Source organism: Mya arenaria, chromosome 8, assembly GCF_026914265.1.
Source record: "Mya arenaria isolate MELC-2E11 chromosome 8, ASM2691426v1".
Taxonomy (NCBI): domain Eukaryota; kingdom Metazoa; phylum Mollusca; class Bivalvia; order Myida; family Myidae; genus Mya; species Mya arenaria.
In genome coordinates, this window is record NC_069129.1 from 25,112,414 (window position 1) to 25,132,139 (window position 19,726).

The 19,726-nt window shown below is 34.7% G+C and overlaps 1 protein-coding gene across 4 annotated transcripts in view; it reads right to left on the reverse strand.

Moving 5' to 3' along the window:
- LOC128243741 (5-oxoprolinase-like) overlaps positions 1-19,726 on the reverse strand; it is a 70,223-nt gene that overhangs the window by 44,609 nt on the left and 5,888 nt on the right. For all 4 annotated transcript variants that reach the window (XM_052961664.1, XM_052961663.1, XM_052961666.1 and 1 more), the window contains exons 5-23: positions 19,148-19,254; positions 16,851-16,966; positions 16,254-16,333; positions 15,770-15,822; positions 15,449-15,561; positions 14,815-14,903; positions 14,176-14,293; positions 13,611-13,753; positions 12,664-12,792; positions 9,128-9,240; positions 8,599-8,687; positions 8,026-8,107; positions 7,250-7,387; positions 5,707-5,845; positions 5,105-5,217; positions 3,835-3,898; positions 2,771-2,871; positions 2,063-2,210; positions 611-712 (exon numbers count right to left, since the gene is read on the reverse strand). In XM_052961664.1, coding sequence (XP_052817624.1) covers positions 611-712; positions 2,063-2,210; positions 2,771-2,871; positions 3,835-3,898; positions 5,105-5,217; positions 5,707-5,845; positions 7,250-7,387; positions 8,026-8,107; positions 8,599-8,687; positions 9,128-9,240; positions 12,664-12,792; positions 13,611-13,753; positions 14,176-14,293; positions 14,815-14,903; positions 15,449-15,561; positions 15,770-15,822; positions 16,254-16,333; positions 16,851-16,966; positions 19,148-19,254 — 2,037 coding nt within the window. The remainder of the gene's footprint in view (positions 1-610; positions 713-2,062; positions 2,211-2,770; positions 2,872-3,834; positions 3,899-5,104; positions 5,218-5,706; positions 5,846-7,249; positions 7,388-8,025; positions 8,108-8,598; positions 8,688-9,127; positions 9,241-12,663; positions 12,793-13,610; positions 13,754-14,175; positions 14,294-14,814; positions 14,904-15,448; positions 15,562-15,769; positions 15,823-16,253; positions 16,334-16,850; positions 16,967-19,147; positions 19,255-19,726) is intronic.

A 19,726-nucleotide genomic window follows, 5' to 3' on the forward strand; every position in this document is an offset into this window, starting at 1 on the left:
TAGAATAACATGCATTATGTCCTAATGGCCTTTAAACTACATACAATGTTTCACAAATGTAGCTTTTATAATTATTTGAGTTATGTCTATTTGTGCTGCCATAGCAGCCAGATTTTTAACCGACAACAAAATCAACAACGTGCATAATCTTTTCATTATTTTCATTCTACATTGTTGCAAGATTGTAGCTTAGATACTTTTCAAGTTTTACCAGGACCGTGTCAAAAAGGTTATTTTCATATTTTCGTTGACATAGCAACCATGACGGACAGAAGAACGGGGTGGGTAAACCTATAGTTGCCTCTGCCTGAGGGATCACGAATGCTCATTAGATATATTTTTGATTTATTACTTAACAAACAAGAGGCCCATGAGTGCCTTTTTATCCAAAGCATGTACAACCCACATACAAAGGGAAGCAATCTATTTCACTGCTTTTTTGTAAAGAAAGGGCAAGAGGAGACTAACAAAACAATAATACACTACTCTCTGTACAAGTTGTCTCCCTTAGAGAACACTTTTGCTAGGGCTACACCTTTGGCCAGTAGAGATAATAAAAAGACTATCCAAAATCGATCAGCTGTATATGATATAATTGTTTATTACTTACAGGAGTGATTACTGTGAGATCAGGAAGATGACTGCCTCCGGCTTGGGGATGGTTGGACAAAATCACGTCACCCTCAAATATTTTATCACCAAGAACACGCATCTGCAAATTGCAATAGAAAAGGATGAAAATAAGAGGCTACATGTAATTCTGTGTTTATTGCTTTACACCAGAAATAGTCTAGCTACAATTTCATAACCCGATGTTCATGAATCATGCTAATCTGCTACACAGTGATCACCCTTTATATGAAAGATTTGTGCCACCATAACAGAAAAAATATACATTAAATTAAGAAAAAGAATGTGCCATGATTTTTAATATTATCAGAAAAAAATGCCTGACAACAGTGATAACCGTTCTACAAAGGGAATCAACAGTTGTGTGGAGTACAGAATAATACTTAATTTAGTTTCCAGGATAGAACCAAGCCCAGGGCCATTCCTTATCAGGATGGCAATGTTGAGAGGAAAATAACTTAAATTACTTAAATCAATTACGTTGTTTACTCAATAACAAGCTCAATCATCAGACTGATTTCATTGCTAAGACACCAAAAAGTATAGGACTATGATGAGCATTTGCTACCAACCCTCATTGCACAGGAAATTCCACTTGCTCTACAATTAAAATGTGAGCTTACTTTATACTCCATGATTTCCTGCGCACTGACCTTATGCTGGGCAGTTTTCTAAAGTGTGATGTACAGTAATATGGACAGCATTGGCCACCAGTCCTCATCAGAACCAAACACAACACAGGAAAATTTAATTGCTGCACAATTTCCTGCATGTTAACCTTATACTACATGATTTCCTGCACGCTGACCTGATACTTGGCAGTTCACTTCATAGCGCCCAGGTGTACAGTAATATAAGGGGTAAAGGCCAACAGTCATCCATTTGAACCAAACATTACACAGAAAAATCAAACTGCTGTACAATTTCTTGCATGCTAACTTTAACAACATGATTTCCTGCACATATAACTGATACTCAACAGTTTCCTGCATGGCGTATCAGAAATATGGGGAGCATTGGCCACCAGTCCTCAATCAGAACCAAACATTACACAGGAAAATTTAATTGCTGCACAATTTCCTGCATGTTAACCTTATACTACATGATTTCCTGCACGCCGACCTGATACTTGGCAGTTCACTTCATAGCGCCCAGGTGTACAGTAATATAAGGGGTAAAGGCCAACAGTCATCCATTTGAACCAAACATTACACAGAAAAATCAAATTGCTGTACAATTTCTTGCATGCTAACTTTAACAACATGATTTCCTGCACATATAACTGATACTCAACAGTTTCCTGCATGGCGTATCAGAAATATGGGGAGCATTGGCCACCAATCCTCAATCAGAACCAAACATTACACAGGAAAACACAATTGCTGCACAACTTCTTGCTAACCTTATCATACATGATTTCCTGCACACTGACCTGATACTGGACAGTTTCTTGCATGGCGCCCAAGTGTACGGGAATATGGGGAGCATTGGCTACCAGTCCTCCATCGGGACCAAACATTGCACAGGAAAAATCCAGCCGTTCCTTGATGTTTGTGGAAATGGAGGTTCTTTGAAGAACTCTGGAATTATAAGTGTTTGGTAAGGCATAGTAATAGAGGTGTTAAACTCTAACAGTAAGATGCCCAAGATCAGATCCCAGGACCACAGGACTTCATGCCATTATGTTAGAAGGATATTACAGTACATTTTTCTGACTGAATTTTATACAAATAAGAAAACAACAAAACTGATGTCTATGCTTAAATGAAAAAAAATGTGATAATTAAATGGGACACCATCAAGGAAAAGTTCATAGCAATAAGAGATAAAAACCGAAGCAGAAGTTAACTTTAGTATGGTGAGTTGGATTACTGGTATTTTTAAGAGGTCAAAATTCCATATGGAGCTGGGACACCTTCACATATTCTTCTAGTCATAAAGCATAGTAACTGTAATGTTTACTATTTTTCTATTCTTTTTTTTTTAAATGAAGCTGGGCTTATTTACAATCTGGGCGTAAAAGTGTTAATATTTTAAGAGTCATTGAGTAAAGAATCAGATAAAATGTTTTCACTTTTACCCATTATTCTATAAGTCATCCATAGATATGCTATTCAAGACTCTGACATGTTTCACCTACCTCCCCATCTGTTCAGCAATGCTCATGAATCTGTGGGAGAAGATGGACAGCTGGATCATGTCTAACTCCTTCCCAACTTCTTCAACGACCCCTGTACCAATCTACAGAAACAAACAAGGGCTGATACAGAAGTATTTAGTATTTATTTATGATATTACCAGACAAAGCTCTTGACAACAACCTCTGTACCAATCTAGAGAAAGAAATGTAGGATGTTACAGAAGTGGTCAGTATGAACTTATAGTATAACCTGGCTCATCTGTTCAGCAATATAATAAACTGTATAGACATAGATAACTGGAACATGCCTTACTCCTTCTCTATTTCTCCATCGACCCCTGTACAAATCTAGAGAGACAAGAGGGGTGTTATAAGAGTAGTCAGTATTAAATCTTGAAATAGACATGCCCATCTATTCAGCAATATGCCCACATATACCTATTTAAAAGCACAAAATAAAACATGATTGATCAATTCCTTATATAGATCTTCTAAGATACAGTCAAGCATCATATGTACACTGAGTCTTCATTTCTTTGACAGTTCCACAGTTTTCAAAGAGGTTTTAAGGCTTATGGGTACTGCCAAGAAAACAAATTTTTGTCCAAAACTTCATGTGAATATCTTGAATGGTTCTGAATTAAAATCTGATTTAATTTTTTGCATGACTTTCATGGCATTGCTGATAAAATCATGGCTACAACAATAGGTAAAAAAATTATTCTTCAAAATAAATAAAAAAAAAAAATGTGCAGAAAAAAGTATTGAATGTGGATGTGTAGGCTTTTGTGACTTAATCTGGATGTCTCTCTGCTTCTTAACAGTAAATCATGGCTACAAAAACAGGTTAAAGTTTTATCCTTGAAAACAAATACCGGCATGATAACTGTTGTGAGAGTTTTGTATATATATCCTTTTTGGCTTTTTACCTTAATCTGGATGTTTCCCTGCTTTGTAACAGTAAATCACGGTTTATAACGACAGGTTAGAATTATAATCTGTAAAACACATTTCAGCAAATATCCGTTTAGAGAGTATTGTATGTAGATTTGTTGGCTTTTTACCTTTATCTTGATGTCTCCCTGCTTTGTGACTGTGGCCTGACATGTGGGCTCCACAAGAATTGTACTGAAAGGATGATGAAAGAATAGAGAAAGTGAGGTGGCTATTTATATCAAATAGCACTCTTTAAATTGGCACAATAAAGGTTGATGCAAAAAAAGTTGCCCTTTTTTTTAATTTTTTTATTCCATTACTATGGCATTAATGATAAAAACAAAAGGCATATAATTTATGTACAGTTCAACAAATATTTGCCTTTGAAAACAGGTGTTTTCATAGATAACTACATGGCCACAAATTCCCCATTTTAAAAAGCACCAGCATATGACTAATACTTTTTATTTTGTACACAAATCATATGCATTGTTATGTTCTGATCATTACAGTCAAATGAAATAAACATAATAATGCATTTAAATTTTAAAAAACACACACTTTTTTTGCATAATCCTATATTGTGCCCCTTTAAGCAATTGCTTAATGTACCGAAGCATTAACACCATCATTGCACCTTCTATTTCAATTAATCGCTTAATGTACTGAAGCAGTAACACCGTCATTGCACCTTCTATTTCAATTAAAGGTAATTGTTAGAAAAACAAGAGCTGTCGTAAGACAGCGCGCTCGACTTCACCGCTTTGACTTAGAAGTGAATACAATAACAATGTAATGGTCTTGAACACTTGTGTGAAGTATTAAGTCAATTGAATGAAGGGTAGAGAAGTTATTAAATAAATATCCCAACCTGCCCTAAAACTTTAACCGAAGTTCCATAGTCAATCAGGGGCCATAATTTGTATAAAAGATAATATGGAGTTATCTAACCTCATTATGTGATGGCTCTGAACATCTGTGTGAAGTATTAAGTCAATTGAATGAATGGTATTGGAGTTTTAAGTGAAAATCCCAACTTGCACCCACCTATTCTTCAAATAGTCGAGCTAAAAAGATGACTTTTCAGATAACTTTTAAACAATCAAACTTGGAATGTAGCAAAGGCATGTAGGATGTTTTTTTGCTACCATTTGGCAAGATATCCCTTGGCTCGATTTCCTCGTTGGCTCGAACAAGTTGTAAAGGACTGATTTATTTATTTGTTTTAACTCTACGTAAGTAATACCTCTTGGCTCAATATTCGCGAGGCTGGAGGTATTTTGGCCGGTCCCTTGGATATTGAGCCAATGGGTTTTGACTGTATATTGTACACATTTTGATATAAAGAAAAATAAATAACCTTATGAGGCACACAACAATTATTATACATTTTCCTACCTGTTTCCATTCATGACAATTGCAGGACCTTCTAGGACATGTCCAGCTGAGAGGTTGTTCAGTAAGTATACTGAAGTTTTCCGCCAGCCATCATCAAAGAAGCATTCTGTCTCCTAGCAAAGAAGAATATCTAGTTACATTGATGTTTAGTTTGCTGAATAGAACAAAAACACACAAGGAAAGATATTTCCCCCTAATTGCTTAAATACATGGACCTGATGGAAAAACATTATTTTCATAAAATTGTCTTCCTCTATCCAATTAAATGAAACTGGTAAAGTCTTTGGTTTGGTAAAGTTTGCAAAAACAAGTTTGATTGGTCAATATTTATCCAATTATAACTCTTTACCAATCAAATTAATTTTGTATGCAAACTAGCCAAAATACAGCCTGTGGATAAATCATCCAATTTATAGATTTAATTAAGTTACAGTTCTTTATCTTTTGAGGAAGCCATCTTTTTTGATGAATTTTAAACCTGACAAAAATGTTTATTAAATACAGTTCTTGCATCTTTTTTTATGAATTTTAAACCAGTCAAAAAAGTTCAGTAAATACAGTTCCTACTACAACATGTTTCACAATGTACATAAACTACTGACCATTTCTACTGGAGGAGAGCCTTTTGCTGGTGGTATGTCTAGATTTTCTCCACTGATGGCTTTCCCCACACCTCTGATCCGGATATCGTCAACAATTATGGCACGTGAGGGTAGGGTGAACCCAAACTCTGTGTAATACCTGCATGGAAGGTACACGCATGTATATAATAGGTAGATCAGATTAATATACAACAAGCATTTTCAGTGAAAAGATATCCCCCGCCAACGATGGCTTGTTTGTGCTTGATGGCTTGTTTGTGCTTGAAGGTTAAAAAAATCTCAGAAAGAATAAGATAAGCACATTGGTTTTACTGAGAAACGGCTGCAAACAATGATTTTTTAATAAATCAAGGGCAATAACTCTAAGGAAAATTGACCAATCCAAAAGAAAAATAGACAGGCATCATCACAGTATGTTGGTTCTTATTTATTCCAAGTGTTTTGAAATTCTACCAGCTAGTTGCATAGAAAAGGCTGCAAACATGGATCTTTTAATAAATCAAGGGCAAATAACTCATATAGAAATTACACAATCCAAAATATAAATAAACAGGCATCATCGCAGTATGTTGGTTCATATTTATTTCAAGTTTCAAGAATTTCTACCAACTAGTTACTGAGAAATGGCTGTAAATGAGAGTTTTTCAAAAAATCAAGGGCAATAACTCCAAGTACAATTGACCAATCCAAACAAAAAATGAACAGGCATCATCCCAGTATAGTATTTCATATTTATTTTAAGTTTCATGAAATTCTGCCAGCTAGTGACTGAGAAATGGCTGTGAATGTGCATTTTTCAAAAAATCAAGGGCAATAACTCCAAGGACAATTGACCAATCAAATTTTTTTTTGGACGGGCATCATTCCAGTACAGTGGTTCATATCTATTTTAAGTTTCATGAAATTATACCGGCTAGTTACTGAGAAAATGCAGGTGATGGACGGAAGGAAGGACGGACGGAAGGAAAGACGGAAGGACGGACGGACAACGCCATTTCAATATCCCCCTCCCTATTTCATAGGCGGGGGATAACAAGGGTGAAAGATATTTAAATCCTGAAAACTGTGTTTTAGGTAATGTTGATTCTAGGAACCCATTTGGACCAGGACAATTTATCATTCTGCATACATGTATTTATGTGGTTCATGAGAAAGCATGAAAAATCTTGTTACAAATTACTAAGAAATCTTCTTAAAAGTTATACTAAAAAATACCTTATGATAAAATCATCTTACAAATTACTTGGAAAGTCTTCTGACAAAATCTTACAACATTTTTTTTGGAAAATCTTGTTTAATACAAATTACTTTGAAAACTTGTTACAAAATCTTCTGACCAATTAAAAAATCTTAGAAAATCTTCATACATATTACAATCATGGAAAATCTTGTTATCAATTACTTGGAAGAACCTGTTACAGATTACTTGGAAATTCTTGTTACAATTTCCTTGGAAAATTTTGTTACAAATAACTTGGAAAATCTTGTTACAAACAACTTGGAAAATCTTGTTACAAATACATGTAACTTGACATAAACCAACCTGTCATTAAAAGAAGCGAGGAAGTCTCCATATTGACTGGTTCCCTCTGCAGGAGGGTTGTTTTCAGTGGAACACATGAGCGCACAGTCTGTGCCCTTGTATCTCATGTGCAGGAAGGGAATCATCTCAATTTGGTCTCTACAGAAAAACTCATACTGTAGATTGCCAGATTTTTGCCAAGCAAATTTTCAAATTACTGGTCTAACTTTGTGAGGTTGATTCAAAAAATTGTATCTGTTATTTTTTCATTAATCAAAAATGTAAATTGTATATAACACTTTTTTTTTAAATTGGAAACATGAAAAAAGTGTCAAAATGTTTTTATGAAGTTAAATAATATCTTCAGTAGTGATGGTCAACTTTAAACAGTTTATGTATTTAGAAGGTAACTTTTGCATCATTTTAAATACCCTCCAAGCTTCAGCAGTTACCATAAATACATTGATAAACATCACTGCCTCTTATTCTACATCTGTAATGTGATTTTGTGCTGTCTTGAAAACATATTTTCATTTATTTTTTCTCTTTTCTTAGTAACAAATTGGCTTTACAAAAATTCGAAAATTATCAAAGCCATAGCTATTTTCTCTTGCAACATGCTTATCAAGTTTCATGTGAATAACTTGTGAACATGTGAATGCTTTCTTTAGTTCATAATGACCTAGGTTAAAGATAACACAAAGGAAAACACAATACCACAACTACATTCTCTGATAAACAGATGAGCCAAACAAATTTAATTACAGAAATTTATATGTTCTGAAGGCTTAACTTACTCCTTGAATCCCTGTTTTCTCAGTTCCTCTCGGCACTGGGCTGACAAAACCCTGATTCTCTCATCTAGGTAGGCAAGGCTCTCTGGAGAAAAGTATGATAGCATGTTAATTAAGTTTTTTATGAAGCTTTTTTCATATAAAAATAAAGTGCCTAGCACTTCCTCTCAACACTGGGCTGACAGGTCCCTGATTCTCTCATCTAGGTCAGCAAGGCTGTTTGGAGAAAAAGTATGTCAGCTTAAGCATGTTTTTAAAGCTTTTTTATAAAACTTTCTTTTTTACAATAAAGTGTCTTCCCGGCAAGGTCAAATTTTCTTTGCATTTCAGTTCACACTAGTTTAGCTTAATATATGCAATGGAGGCCAAGGCCTTCAAATGAATTTTATCAAGTTTGATCCTTAAATCTGTAGAAAAACCTGTAAGTCTTATAGTGTGCAGATCAAAATTTTAAGCAGCTTTCATTATTACCTTGACTTTTGACCTAAAAAATCCCAAAACATCGTGGGCAATCTACGGGCAAGGGTACCTAACTTAAAACAAACAAAATCAACAAAACAACATTAATATGTCTACCCGGTTTGTAATCATCTGCACATGGTTCCTGACACTCAGACACCACATCAGCCAGGGCCATCCCATAGGCAGACAGGATACCTGCATACCTGAACATGAACGTGTATGTAATTAAGTGCAAACTGTTATATGTAAACATTTGATTCACATATATGCTGTATCTACAACATTGATTGTTTATAAAGAAAACTCTTCAATTCTATTATTATAGTGTTATAATATTTTTAAGTTTATAGTTTATTTTCTTGAAGAAACAATAAATATTTTCCCTCTCTTTTTAAAATATCTACCATTAAAGGGAAATATATTATTCTCTAACTTCATGCATGAGAGATATCTGTTTTAAACAGTTTTTTAACTTTATTGGTATCAGGCCATACAGTTGAATATCCTAGGTTTCTTGACTCAATCAAAACATGAAGCCAAAAATATTTCTTGTTCCAAAGAAGTTTCATTGATCAGAAGCTGTGTGCCATTTTATTTTGCATATATCTCAGTAAATAGCATGTTTCAAATCATCCTCTGTTACCTGTGCACAAACACTTCTGTCATGCCGAGACTTCTAGCTATAGCACAAGCATGCTGCCCTCCTGCTCCTCCAAAACATGCCAGGATATGTCTTGATGTGTCATGACCCTTGGCCTGAAATTACATAAAACAATGTACATTATAGTGTCTCTTGCCGAGACTTCTAGCTATAGCACAAGCATGCTGTCCTCCTGCTCCTCCAAAACATGCCAGGATATGTCTTGATGTGTCATGACCCTTGGCCTGAAATTACATAAAACAATGTACATTATAGTGTGTCTTGCCGAGACTTCTAGCTATAGCACAAGCATGCTGCTCTCCTGCTCCTCCAAAACATGCCAGGATATGTCTTGATGTATCATGACCCTTGGCCTGCAAATACATGTATATCAAACTATGTCATGTCCGGACTTCTAGCTATAGCACAAGCATGCTGTCGACCTGTCGCGAACATCGCGAAATACCAGACTTGTATTTTAATATGAGTTAGTTAAATATACAATACTTTTGAGATTGATTCTTATGTTATACAGATGTTATATGGTTATCATTTGTTTAAACTTTAATTTGTATTACCTTAAGCTTTTTTACAATATAACAGTTTAATTGTTTAAGTACATCAATTATAAATTGGATATATGACAAATAGTTGGATTATAATAGTTAGAAAGTGTTAACATCTGGAAATAAATTCATTACTTACTATTCACTATTTAGGACATTAACTGTGAATTGTTATTGGAATTAAAATTGTTAAAACTGTATAAATAAAGAAAGAAACAGTGAAAAATTGTGTTTGTGGTCTTTCATAAAGTTAAGACCTAAAATCTAATGTGGCTAAAATAAAAACACGGCCACACCATTTGCTCCTCCAAAACACGCCAGGATATGTCTTGATGTGTCATGACCCTTGGCCTGCAAATACATGTATATCATACTATGTCATGCCCAGACTTCTAGCTAAAGCACAAGCATGCTGTCCACCTGCTCCTCTAAAATACGCCAGGATATGTCTTGATGTGTCATGACCCTTGGCCTGCAAATACATATGTACACGTACATTAAACTGTTTCATGCCATGACATTTTGCCATATGTAAAGCATGTTGAACCCAGTTCCCATTGAAACATGCTACAATATGTCTGAATGTCTAATAGCTTTTGGCCTCACAATGTATTCTGCCATTGCATAGCACAAGCATGATGATCTCCTGCCAAAGCATGCCAGGATGTCGTCATGTTGCATGACCCTTGGCCTGCAAAACACAAAATAACATGTATATATGAAACAGTGTCCTGCCCAAACTTCTTGAAATAAGAAAGGCAAGCTGCACTTCTGACCAGGCAAAGCATGTCAATATATTTTACGGGTACTATGTGTCATTCCCTGACTTCTTGCAATAACACTGTCATGTGGTCCCTAGCCCCTCAAAAACATGCTAAAATGTGTTGCAATGTGTCATGATTGTTTGCCTACAAAACACATAGAAACATGTTCATAAAATGAGTCATGCCCTGATTTCTGGCCCTAAATATTATAGAACAAACCTGATCCCCCTGCCCCTCCAAAACATGCCAGGATATTTTTAAATGGGTCAAACCATTTAGCATAATCAAACACTGAGCAATAAACTCATAAATTTTAACCACATATCCAAATTACCACTTATCCCTGTACGAAATCTGACATGATAAACCAGTCAATTCAAGATCTCTTTCCTCTATTCATTAGTCAAAGACACATTACCTGAAGAGTGCCCATATGATTTCACTTAGCAACTTGATGAAGCCCACGACTAATTCAAAATTTAATTTGTAGTAGGTCTAAATATACAATATTTACACCTCAACTTCCATTCCTTAAATGAACTGCCTTTCGGCAATTGCGTTCATCAATCGATGAACGCAAGTTCATCAATTGATGAACGCAACATCTTCGGATATGTTCGGATCGTAATTCATTGCATAACAATATACATGAAAGCTATTGATCTTGTTATTGGTTGAATTGTGTCTGCAGGTCCCGTAAAATATAGATCAACATTTTTAAAAGTGTTAGTTTATTATATTTTAAATATAATGGTATCAGAAGTGTTTCAATTTTACGTTTTAAAGTGATTTCAAGTGGTTGATCTTTTCCCGCGTTTTTGTGACGTCATTTGAAAAAAATGTTTCCGGTTATAGTCGGGTCGTTCTATTTACAGAATGGGTAAGAACGGATTACTTAAAGGTTTTCTTAAATGAAATGAAGAATTTTTTTAACAATTCTTGAATGAAATAATGAACTATTGGTGTAAATATAAGGAATGAATTGCAGGGTTGATGTCATTATCAGGGTTATGAACGCAATTGGGTTGGTCAAAGTACGCAACCCAATTGCGTTCATACCCCGATAATGACATCAACCCCGCAATTCATTCCTTAAATATCCCTGAATTAAAAGCACACAAATGGCCTTACACATGGTTTTGTTGGCAAATAATTTAAGGCTATATCTAGGCACCTTTTGATAGGTCACCCTATTCATGGTACAGTCATTCATATTGGGTTAAAATTCATTCACAAATAAGTTGCAAACATGACTACCTACAAATGCCATGTTAGCAGTCAATATAAAACTAAAACTGAATCATTGTATAGATACGTAATGTTTTATTACTTGGGTTCAAACAATCAGAAATAACATTTATTTGCATTATAACCCACCTTACTGATTTGATTTGATTCTTACACATACATGCCATATTTTCTGGAGACCATTCAGGGGGATTTGTTCAAAAGGCTGAAAATTCAGGGGGATTTTTGTTGTATTCAGGGGGATTTTTTTAGCAGGTCTAAGTTGGCGAAATTTTAAAGAATTTTTAGACGCAAGTACGAAAAAATGTATTCACATATAGTTTGCTTTGAAAACCTCTTAACTTTTTCATTATACAGAATTATTTTATGTCATGATTTATCATATTCTTATGATACACTGTCATGTTATACTGTAATGCACTTGCAGAACAAAATATGTCATTGGAAAAATGTTTTCGCGACAATTAAATTTAATTTACCTTCCTCCAGTCTTTTAAAAAATTGTGCTTAATTCTATCAGCTTGATGACTTTCAGACAACAAGAGAATAGAATAAATATTATTAATTTCTTCCTTCCAAAATAGTAATATTTCTTTGCCTTTGATAATTACTACAAGTTAATTGATCACTGTCTTGTTGTAAAAGTTTCCTTTTGGCATTTCACCCTTGTGGAGTTGTTTCTTTACATTCAGTTTCACTCACATACTGTGGTTTAACTTACTTTGTCATTATTGCCTGATGTAAAATTTCGAAAAAAAAAAAAAAAAAAAAAAAAAAATTGTATTTTTTTAATTCCGGGGGATTTTTTTCTCCCGCCGGGAGACCGGGGGATGGATCGGAATTCCGGGGGATTATCCCCCCGCCGGGGGATATGGCATGTATGCTTACATATCATATAAAACATGACCATTGACTGGAAATACAATTAATCATGTCACTGTCTTATCCTGTCAAATGTTACCTGAGTGAGTGCCCTAATAGGCCGGCACATGGTTTCATTGGCCACCTTGATGAATCCCATAGCAACTTCCTCCACCGACATTGGCACTTTCTTCGCACTTGCTGATTGGCTGGCCAGAAACTCATTTACCTGAGGATTTGACAGGCAAGTTGATTTGATTTATGAACATTGCATATGAAATGTAAGACTGCATATCTTGAAAATATTATAAATAGTTAGGTAGTACAATCTATGTTGACAATACATGCACTCATATGAGAAAAGCACATAAACCGTTCTTTTAGGCCTAAAAAAAAATACATTTGGTTCGGGTTACCCGACCCTACCCACGGAATAGGCGCCGACCCTAACGTTTTTATAGTCAGTTTGAAAAAAAATAATGAAAAACTAAAAAAAAAAAAAAAAAAAAAATTCTTTTTTTTTTTTGCTTTTCAATATGTAGTTTAAAACCTTAATTGCTTATATAGAAGACAACTCTTTAACACCATTCTCCAATGATGAAAATGACATTCTTATATAAAGCCTAATAAAAAAAATAAAAAAAAGCCTACCTACCCTACCTATTTTTGAAAAGGATGTAACCCTAACCAAACAATTTTTTTTTTAGGCCTTATAAAATGAATTCTTAGCATAGGCTTTTTCAAACATTTTCAAGAAAGATTAACATAGTTTTTGTCATTAAAACAGAACTTTTAGAAAATGGTGTAAAGCGTTTAATGTTTAAAACTATATATGAGATCACACTTAAAAAACAACAAAAAAAACTGACTATAAAAACAGTAGGGTCGGCGCCTATTTCGTAGGTAGAGTCGGGTAACTTGACCAAATTTTTTTAAGGCTTATATGTAGCCTTAGTCTATACCCCTAAAATACATCCGGTTGGACTTTTTTAGACCAAGAATTTTAGTTCAAAAGATTGTTTTATTAAATCAAATAGCATCAGTAACCTCTTGAGTAAGTTTGAGGAATGCTTTATTGGTGGCGGTGACATCTAACGGCTGGTCCTGAGTTTTACCGAAGATCTTTGGGAAATACTGAGGAAGAAGTCGAGAAAGGCACAGGTTGGCATCTGTCACTGTCAGTGGTCCACCTTAAAAACAAGTGTAAATTGGTTAATACTGATTTAAAAATAAATCAAGTTAAAAGATTGTAGACAAGTGGCTAGGTGATTTCTTGGGCTGTATTTTATATCCAACTTAGATTTAACTTTATTTTAAGATTAGAATCCAAGTCTTTTGATTGGACAGTAAAATTAACTGGCCAATGGAGTGAATGGATTCAGTGGGGCTTGTCTCATTATACAAATAAGCATTATATTGATTATGACCCCAGGTTGTTAACTTCAAAAAAAAATTGTTTTCCATGCTAAATGTATTAAAAGCAGACATATTGCCATTGGGTTGTTTTTTTCATTTCAACAAATATTTATATTAGCATATGCTTCATTGATCCATATGGTATGCCTTGAATAATGCTTAAAGACTAAAATTAAGTCAAAACTTATTGACCAACCTTTCATATAACAGACAGGCCCCGGATTGGCCCCTGCTGACTCCGGCCCCACAACAAACATTCCAGAGCGGAAGAACAGCATTGACCCTCCTCCTGCAGCCACTGTGTTAATGTCCAACTAATGTTTGACAGAAGGAGAAATTTCAAAATTATTTTAAATGACGCTTACATTATGTTCGAATCAAAATTATAGATATGAACAGTTTTATTGAATATAAATTTGACAAAAAAGCAACAAAAGATTACCTATAACATTCAATGTTCATATTTTTTATTCTGATGAAGAAGCTATTTGTAAAGTCTGTAAGTATTTTAATAGACGTATATAATAGAGAGAACACATACATTTACACGAGCACCATGGCTTATACCCCAATGCTCATGTTTTTCATTCATACAAAACAATCATTTAAGCCAGAGTAATGGGCTTTGCTGTACAGTTGTTCATTTGCATATCTTGAACTATTTTAAGTTCTGGCCAGTGCATTAGTTTTTGAATGACTATGCTAAAAAAAAACACCAAGGCTATCAAAATACATCAACTTTCTTCAAAAAACCAAAGAGCCAAAATGATTTGATTATTAGATTGTTTGCTAGTTCAACTTCTTTGATTAAGGGCATCAATTTAGATATGTCTACCTGAGGTGCCTGTATAGTGACCCCAGCAGTGGTGGTTTCAAACACATGCTCATACTGGCCAGCATATCGACTCACATCCGTGGAAGTACCTACAATACATTGCAAACAATTAGGTCATCCTAAAAATGCACTTTCTCCTGAATAAATGTACAAGTAGTTTGTTTAGCCTTTCTCAACCAATTTTGAACCTCTCCAGTGGTCACTTTTTTTTTTCAAATATAACAGTACCGGTATTCTTCCTGCCTTGTGGAAATGGTCATGACTACCTTTTTGTAAGGGAACATTTTGACTAGTTTCCTAAAATTTGAATGGCTAAAAGACAAAAACTAGAATTTTATAGGTCACCATGACATTGACTTAATGACCCCATACTTAATAAAGGTCATATACTGATCATTAATTACCAAAGTGCATACATAGTTTAAAGGCTTTACATTAAATCAAATGGAAATCAAATTTAAGTGTAACGTCCACGACATCCTGGACAACAATGACTAAAAGTAATCCTTGTGCAGGTGACACAAAAAAATTCAATACTAAAGTTATATATGGAAATGTTTTGATGTAATTTTTAGGAAAGTTACTGTGAAATTTGATACATCATTTGTACAAAACAATCAGTTCATTCACCAACCTCCCATGTCGAATCCAATAACAGGCATAGTTGAGGCCCTGTTATAGGTGGTGAGAGCATATCCCACAACACCCCCAGCAGGGCCTGACAAAATGGCTCGAGATCCAATAAACCTGAAAAAAGGGTGTATTTAAAAGACGAATTCTGATAAATGATATTAACCCTTAGTTACAGAAGTGAAAATTGAGTGCTTTCATCGGAATACAAAATCCCTTTACCTTCATATGTCAACCTTTTGCTTCAGAAGTGTCATGCCAAGCATAAGGTGCTTTTATTTTTTTGTTTTGTTTAACAGTTATTCAATACGAAAACAAAACATACGATTCTACTGGAGTCAATCCACCATCAGACTGCATAAAAAGCACATGCATCTTCTGAAAAAAGAACCTAGCTGAATACACTGTTGCTAGTTTTTGTACTTTTAAACATTTTATTAAGCATTTGGTCTAATATAGGTTGAAAAAAAATATATGGGTCAAGGCTGTTACAATTCTTTTTTATCAAAACGAAAATTATGTGAATTGGATGTGTCATCTGTCATGAGAAACAATAATATCATCTACTGACCTTGATCAATTTGCATACCAAGTTTAAAAACTATAACAAGTTATTCAAAAGATATTGATTGGAAATGATAGGGTGAAGCTGATGATGCAGCAACAATGATGCACAACAAAATTATCCCTTTATGTCTGCCATGCTTCACAAGCCATGCAAAAACAGCAATGGTAATATGGTATGAAGCATTGTAGGAGTTAAGAGTAACTCGTTCTCCTTTAAAATGAGCTGAACCCTCAATTTGTACCTCAAGTCCACCCTTAAAGCCAGATGCAAAGCCGGCCACATACGTCTTGATGCACGGAGTCAGGTAGGCATCTGCACAGGCTGCAGTTAAAAAGTGTTGGTTGTCCAATTAGCACAGCCATTAGGGCACTTACTTCTCACCTAAGTATACCAGGTTCAATTTCAAGCGTTAACACATTATAGCTGGAGACAGACAAAATCTCCACCCTCCCACCTCATTTCCTGTTAAAATACAAAATCCTTATCCCTTTCACCAAATTTTGCACAGGCAGATAAAATAACCCAATCTTTTCTTGCCATATACAAAATAATCCAGTCTTTTCTTGCCATTTTTAAAAGATTCAATATATGATTTTAAAACATTTTACAACATGTTTACACTGAGGCAAAGATATTATTTGTCTGTCTGTGTAAATTGGTGGGGGTGATTTTGTCCAGGGGCATTTTGTCTTACACTCCATTATAACTATGTTTCACCTCACATGCAACTTATCCCATCAAGTAAAAACTGCAGCCAAAAAAAACAAAAGAAATTGCTGCTTGCACTTCTTGTATCTCATGTTTATAATCAAGAAACATATCCAATCCATTTGTATACCTGTATAGCCCCTGGGCACAATACGAACCATGGGCATCACATCAGAGGAGAGGGACACCTGGGTAAAGCCCATCTCACGGGCAATCTGCCCCACTTGCTTTTCATGGCCGTCATAGCTGACAAAAATAATAGAGAATACAAAATGTTTAACATTTAGTGACAATTAAAAAAAAAAAAGCAATGACAGACTGCCATATCCACCGCCAAATGACGTAGAGTATGTACAAAGGGCAATAACTTACTGCAGCTAGAGTAATGGTTCCTAAGCACTGCACTACAGTTGAACCCTAATGGCTCAAACTTGAATGACTCAGATTATTTGTTGGTTCAAACTGATTTCTTTATACAGGATATAAGCATTCCCACTTGGGTCAAATTTTCTGAGGCTCAAAGTATTTTTGCCAGTTCCTAGGAGTTCCAGGCAACGGGGTTTGACTGTACTCCATAATAAGATTTTTTTATCTATAAATTGAACTGAAAACCTCAAAAAAACTTTAATTGTAGCTAATCTCTGAACAAAAATTCAGTAAGAAAATGAACAAAGGGCAGTTTTGAAAACAATATCATAGCCAGAGTTATGGTTTCAGGGCAGCGCACTTCTCCTCAATATAATGTATTTGTTACTGTTTATGATGTTTGAAATCAATGCCTCAAAGACTTTTGGATTTATGCTACAGACGAAAATACATGCATGTGCTCACACGCCTACAAGCACACCTACCATTTCTATATCCCTGTTGTCTTTCAGCTCAGGATAAAAAAGGAATGTTGGCTTTATCTAAGAGGAACTCTTATTTTTTATATCTTTTTGAAACATCAATCACACCAATAGTGACACTGACACCAAGATCATGACAATGTCATTGAAAAAAGATAAGGGAAAGAACAAATTTGATTGTCAAAATATAACACGTGTGGAGCGATCTGGTGTTATAGGTGTCTGACACTCACCCAAGAGATTGCGGGTTCAATCACCTCCAGGTGTACTTTCTCATGGCCTCTTAAAGCTGCACTCTCACAAATATACCATTTTAACAGCTATTTTTTATTTTTTTGTCTTGAAAAGAGCAAATGCATACATATCTGCAAACCAATGATATAAAATTGCTGACAAAAAATCACATTGCAGATTTTCATATATCCATTCGAATATTAATGTTTTATGGCTTAAACCATTACTAACGGTTTAAGAAAAATGCATAAAACATCAATTTTTGTACTTAAATATAACAAGAGACAAGAGCTGTCACAGAGACAGCCCCTTGACTATTCTGCCGCTTTTCAGTGTAAGGATTGAAAAGTTTTGGCGAAACATGCATTGATCACTGTTAGATTAGATTTCAATGCAAAACATGATGTGCTGGGTTATTAACATAAATGTGGTTTCATGCAAAATTTTAACCAGAATTTTTAAGTTGAATAATAAAGGGCCATTATTTGCAAAATACAGTTATCTAACTTGGTTATTCAACTAGATTGGGTGGTTGAATACCATTGTATAAAGTCTCAATGCAATACATCAAGTAGTTGCTGAGATATTATCCTATGTGTGCTAACATGCATCACCTTAACCAGAATTTCTAAGTCGCATAATAAAGGCGCAAAAATGATATAATATGAAAGATAGAGTTATCTTAGTTGATTAAAAAAGAAAGTTAAATGGTTGGGAGCCTGTGTGTAAAGTTTCAATGCAATACATGATGTATTCGCTGAGTTATTGACTTAAAAGTGGTTACATGCAAAACCTTAACCAGAATTTCTATGTTGAATAAAAAAGGGGCCATTATTTGAATTTAATGCAAACCAGAGTTATCTTACTAGGTTATTTAAGTAGATTGGCTGGTTTAGTACCATTATATAAAGTCTTAATGCAATACCTCAAGTAGTTGCTGAGATATTAACCTATGTGTGCTTGCATGCAAAACCTTAACCAAGGTGTTTGCCAACCCCAACACTGATGCTTGGGTGAGTAGTATAGCTCTCCTTATTATTCGAATAGTCAAGCTAAAAATCTGCAATATAAGTTTTTGTCAGAAGTCTTATATAACTGTTTTCCATGCATTTTCACAAAAATTGGCTTGTTTCAAGACAAAAAATAAAAAAAGTTGTAAAAACGTTTAATCTGTGAGAATGCAGCTTTAAAAAGGACCCAGTACTTTCTACTCACAAAGCGAACTCTAGAGTGATTCTTATCTGCTTTCAACTGTTATCACAATTAAGCTAACTAAATTCATTTTAACAGTTTTACACGACAATATGAAACGGAACCTAGAGAATGTCGAACCAAGATGACCTACGTGTAAGAGTGCATGAGAACCACAGCGATACTGGTAAACCCGTCATTCCTGAGCACTTGGAGGTCGTCACGTAACTTGCCCTCATCGATTTCTGTCCAAACCTCAAGCTATGTGACAAAATTTACATGTATGTAAATATACAGCATTGTGAGCTTAGAATTATGTTAGTGTGTAAAAACCAGGACAATATGTGTACGTCTTCACAAAACTTGGCTTCACCACTGGCACCTTAGTAACAAACTGCAAAATATTTAAAAGATAAAGTAATGAAATATAATTATAGGTATCTAGTACCAGGGCCATTTTTATGAAGAAAAAAATATTTTGCTATTTTATATATTTTTGACGCAGTAATTATAATGAATTTATAAGATTATTTCTTCATTTTGCAGTTTGTTACCCTGGTGTCAGTGGGCTGCAGGTTTTCATCTGTTGTAGTGATGTGCCGATAAATTGATAATAATCGACAATTGATCGGAAAGGCCTACAACGGCCACAATCGATTGTAAAATTTGTAAAATAGAATTATAGAAACAAGGGATATAAACGCTACAGTATAATTTTCTTTTCTGGTTAATA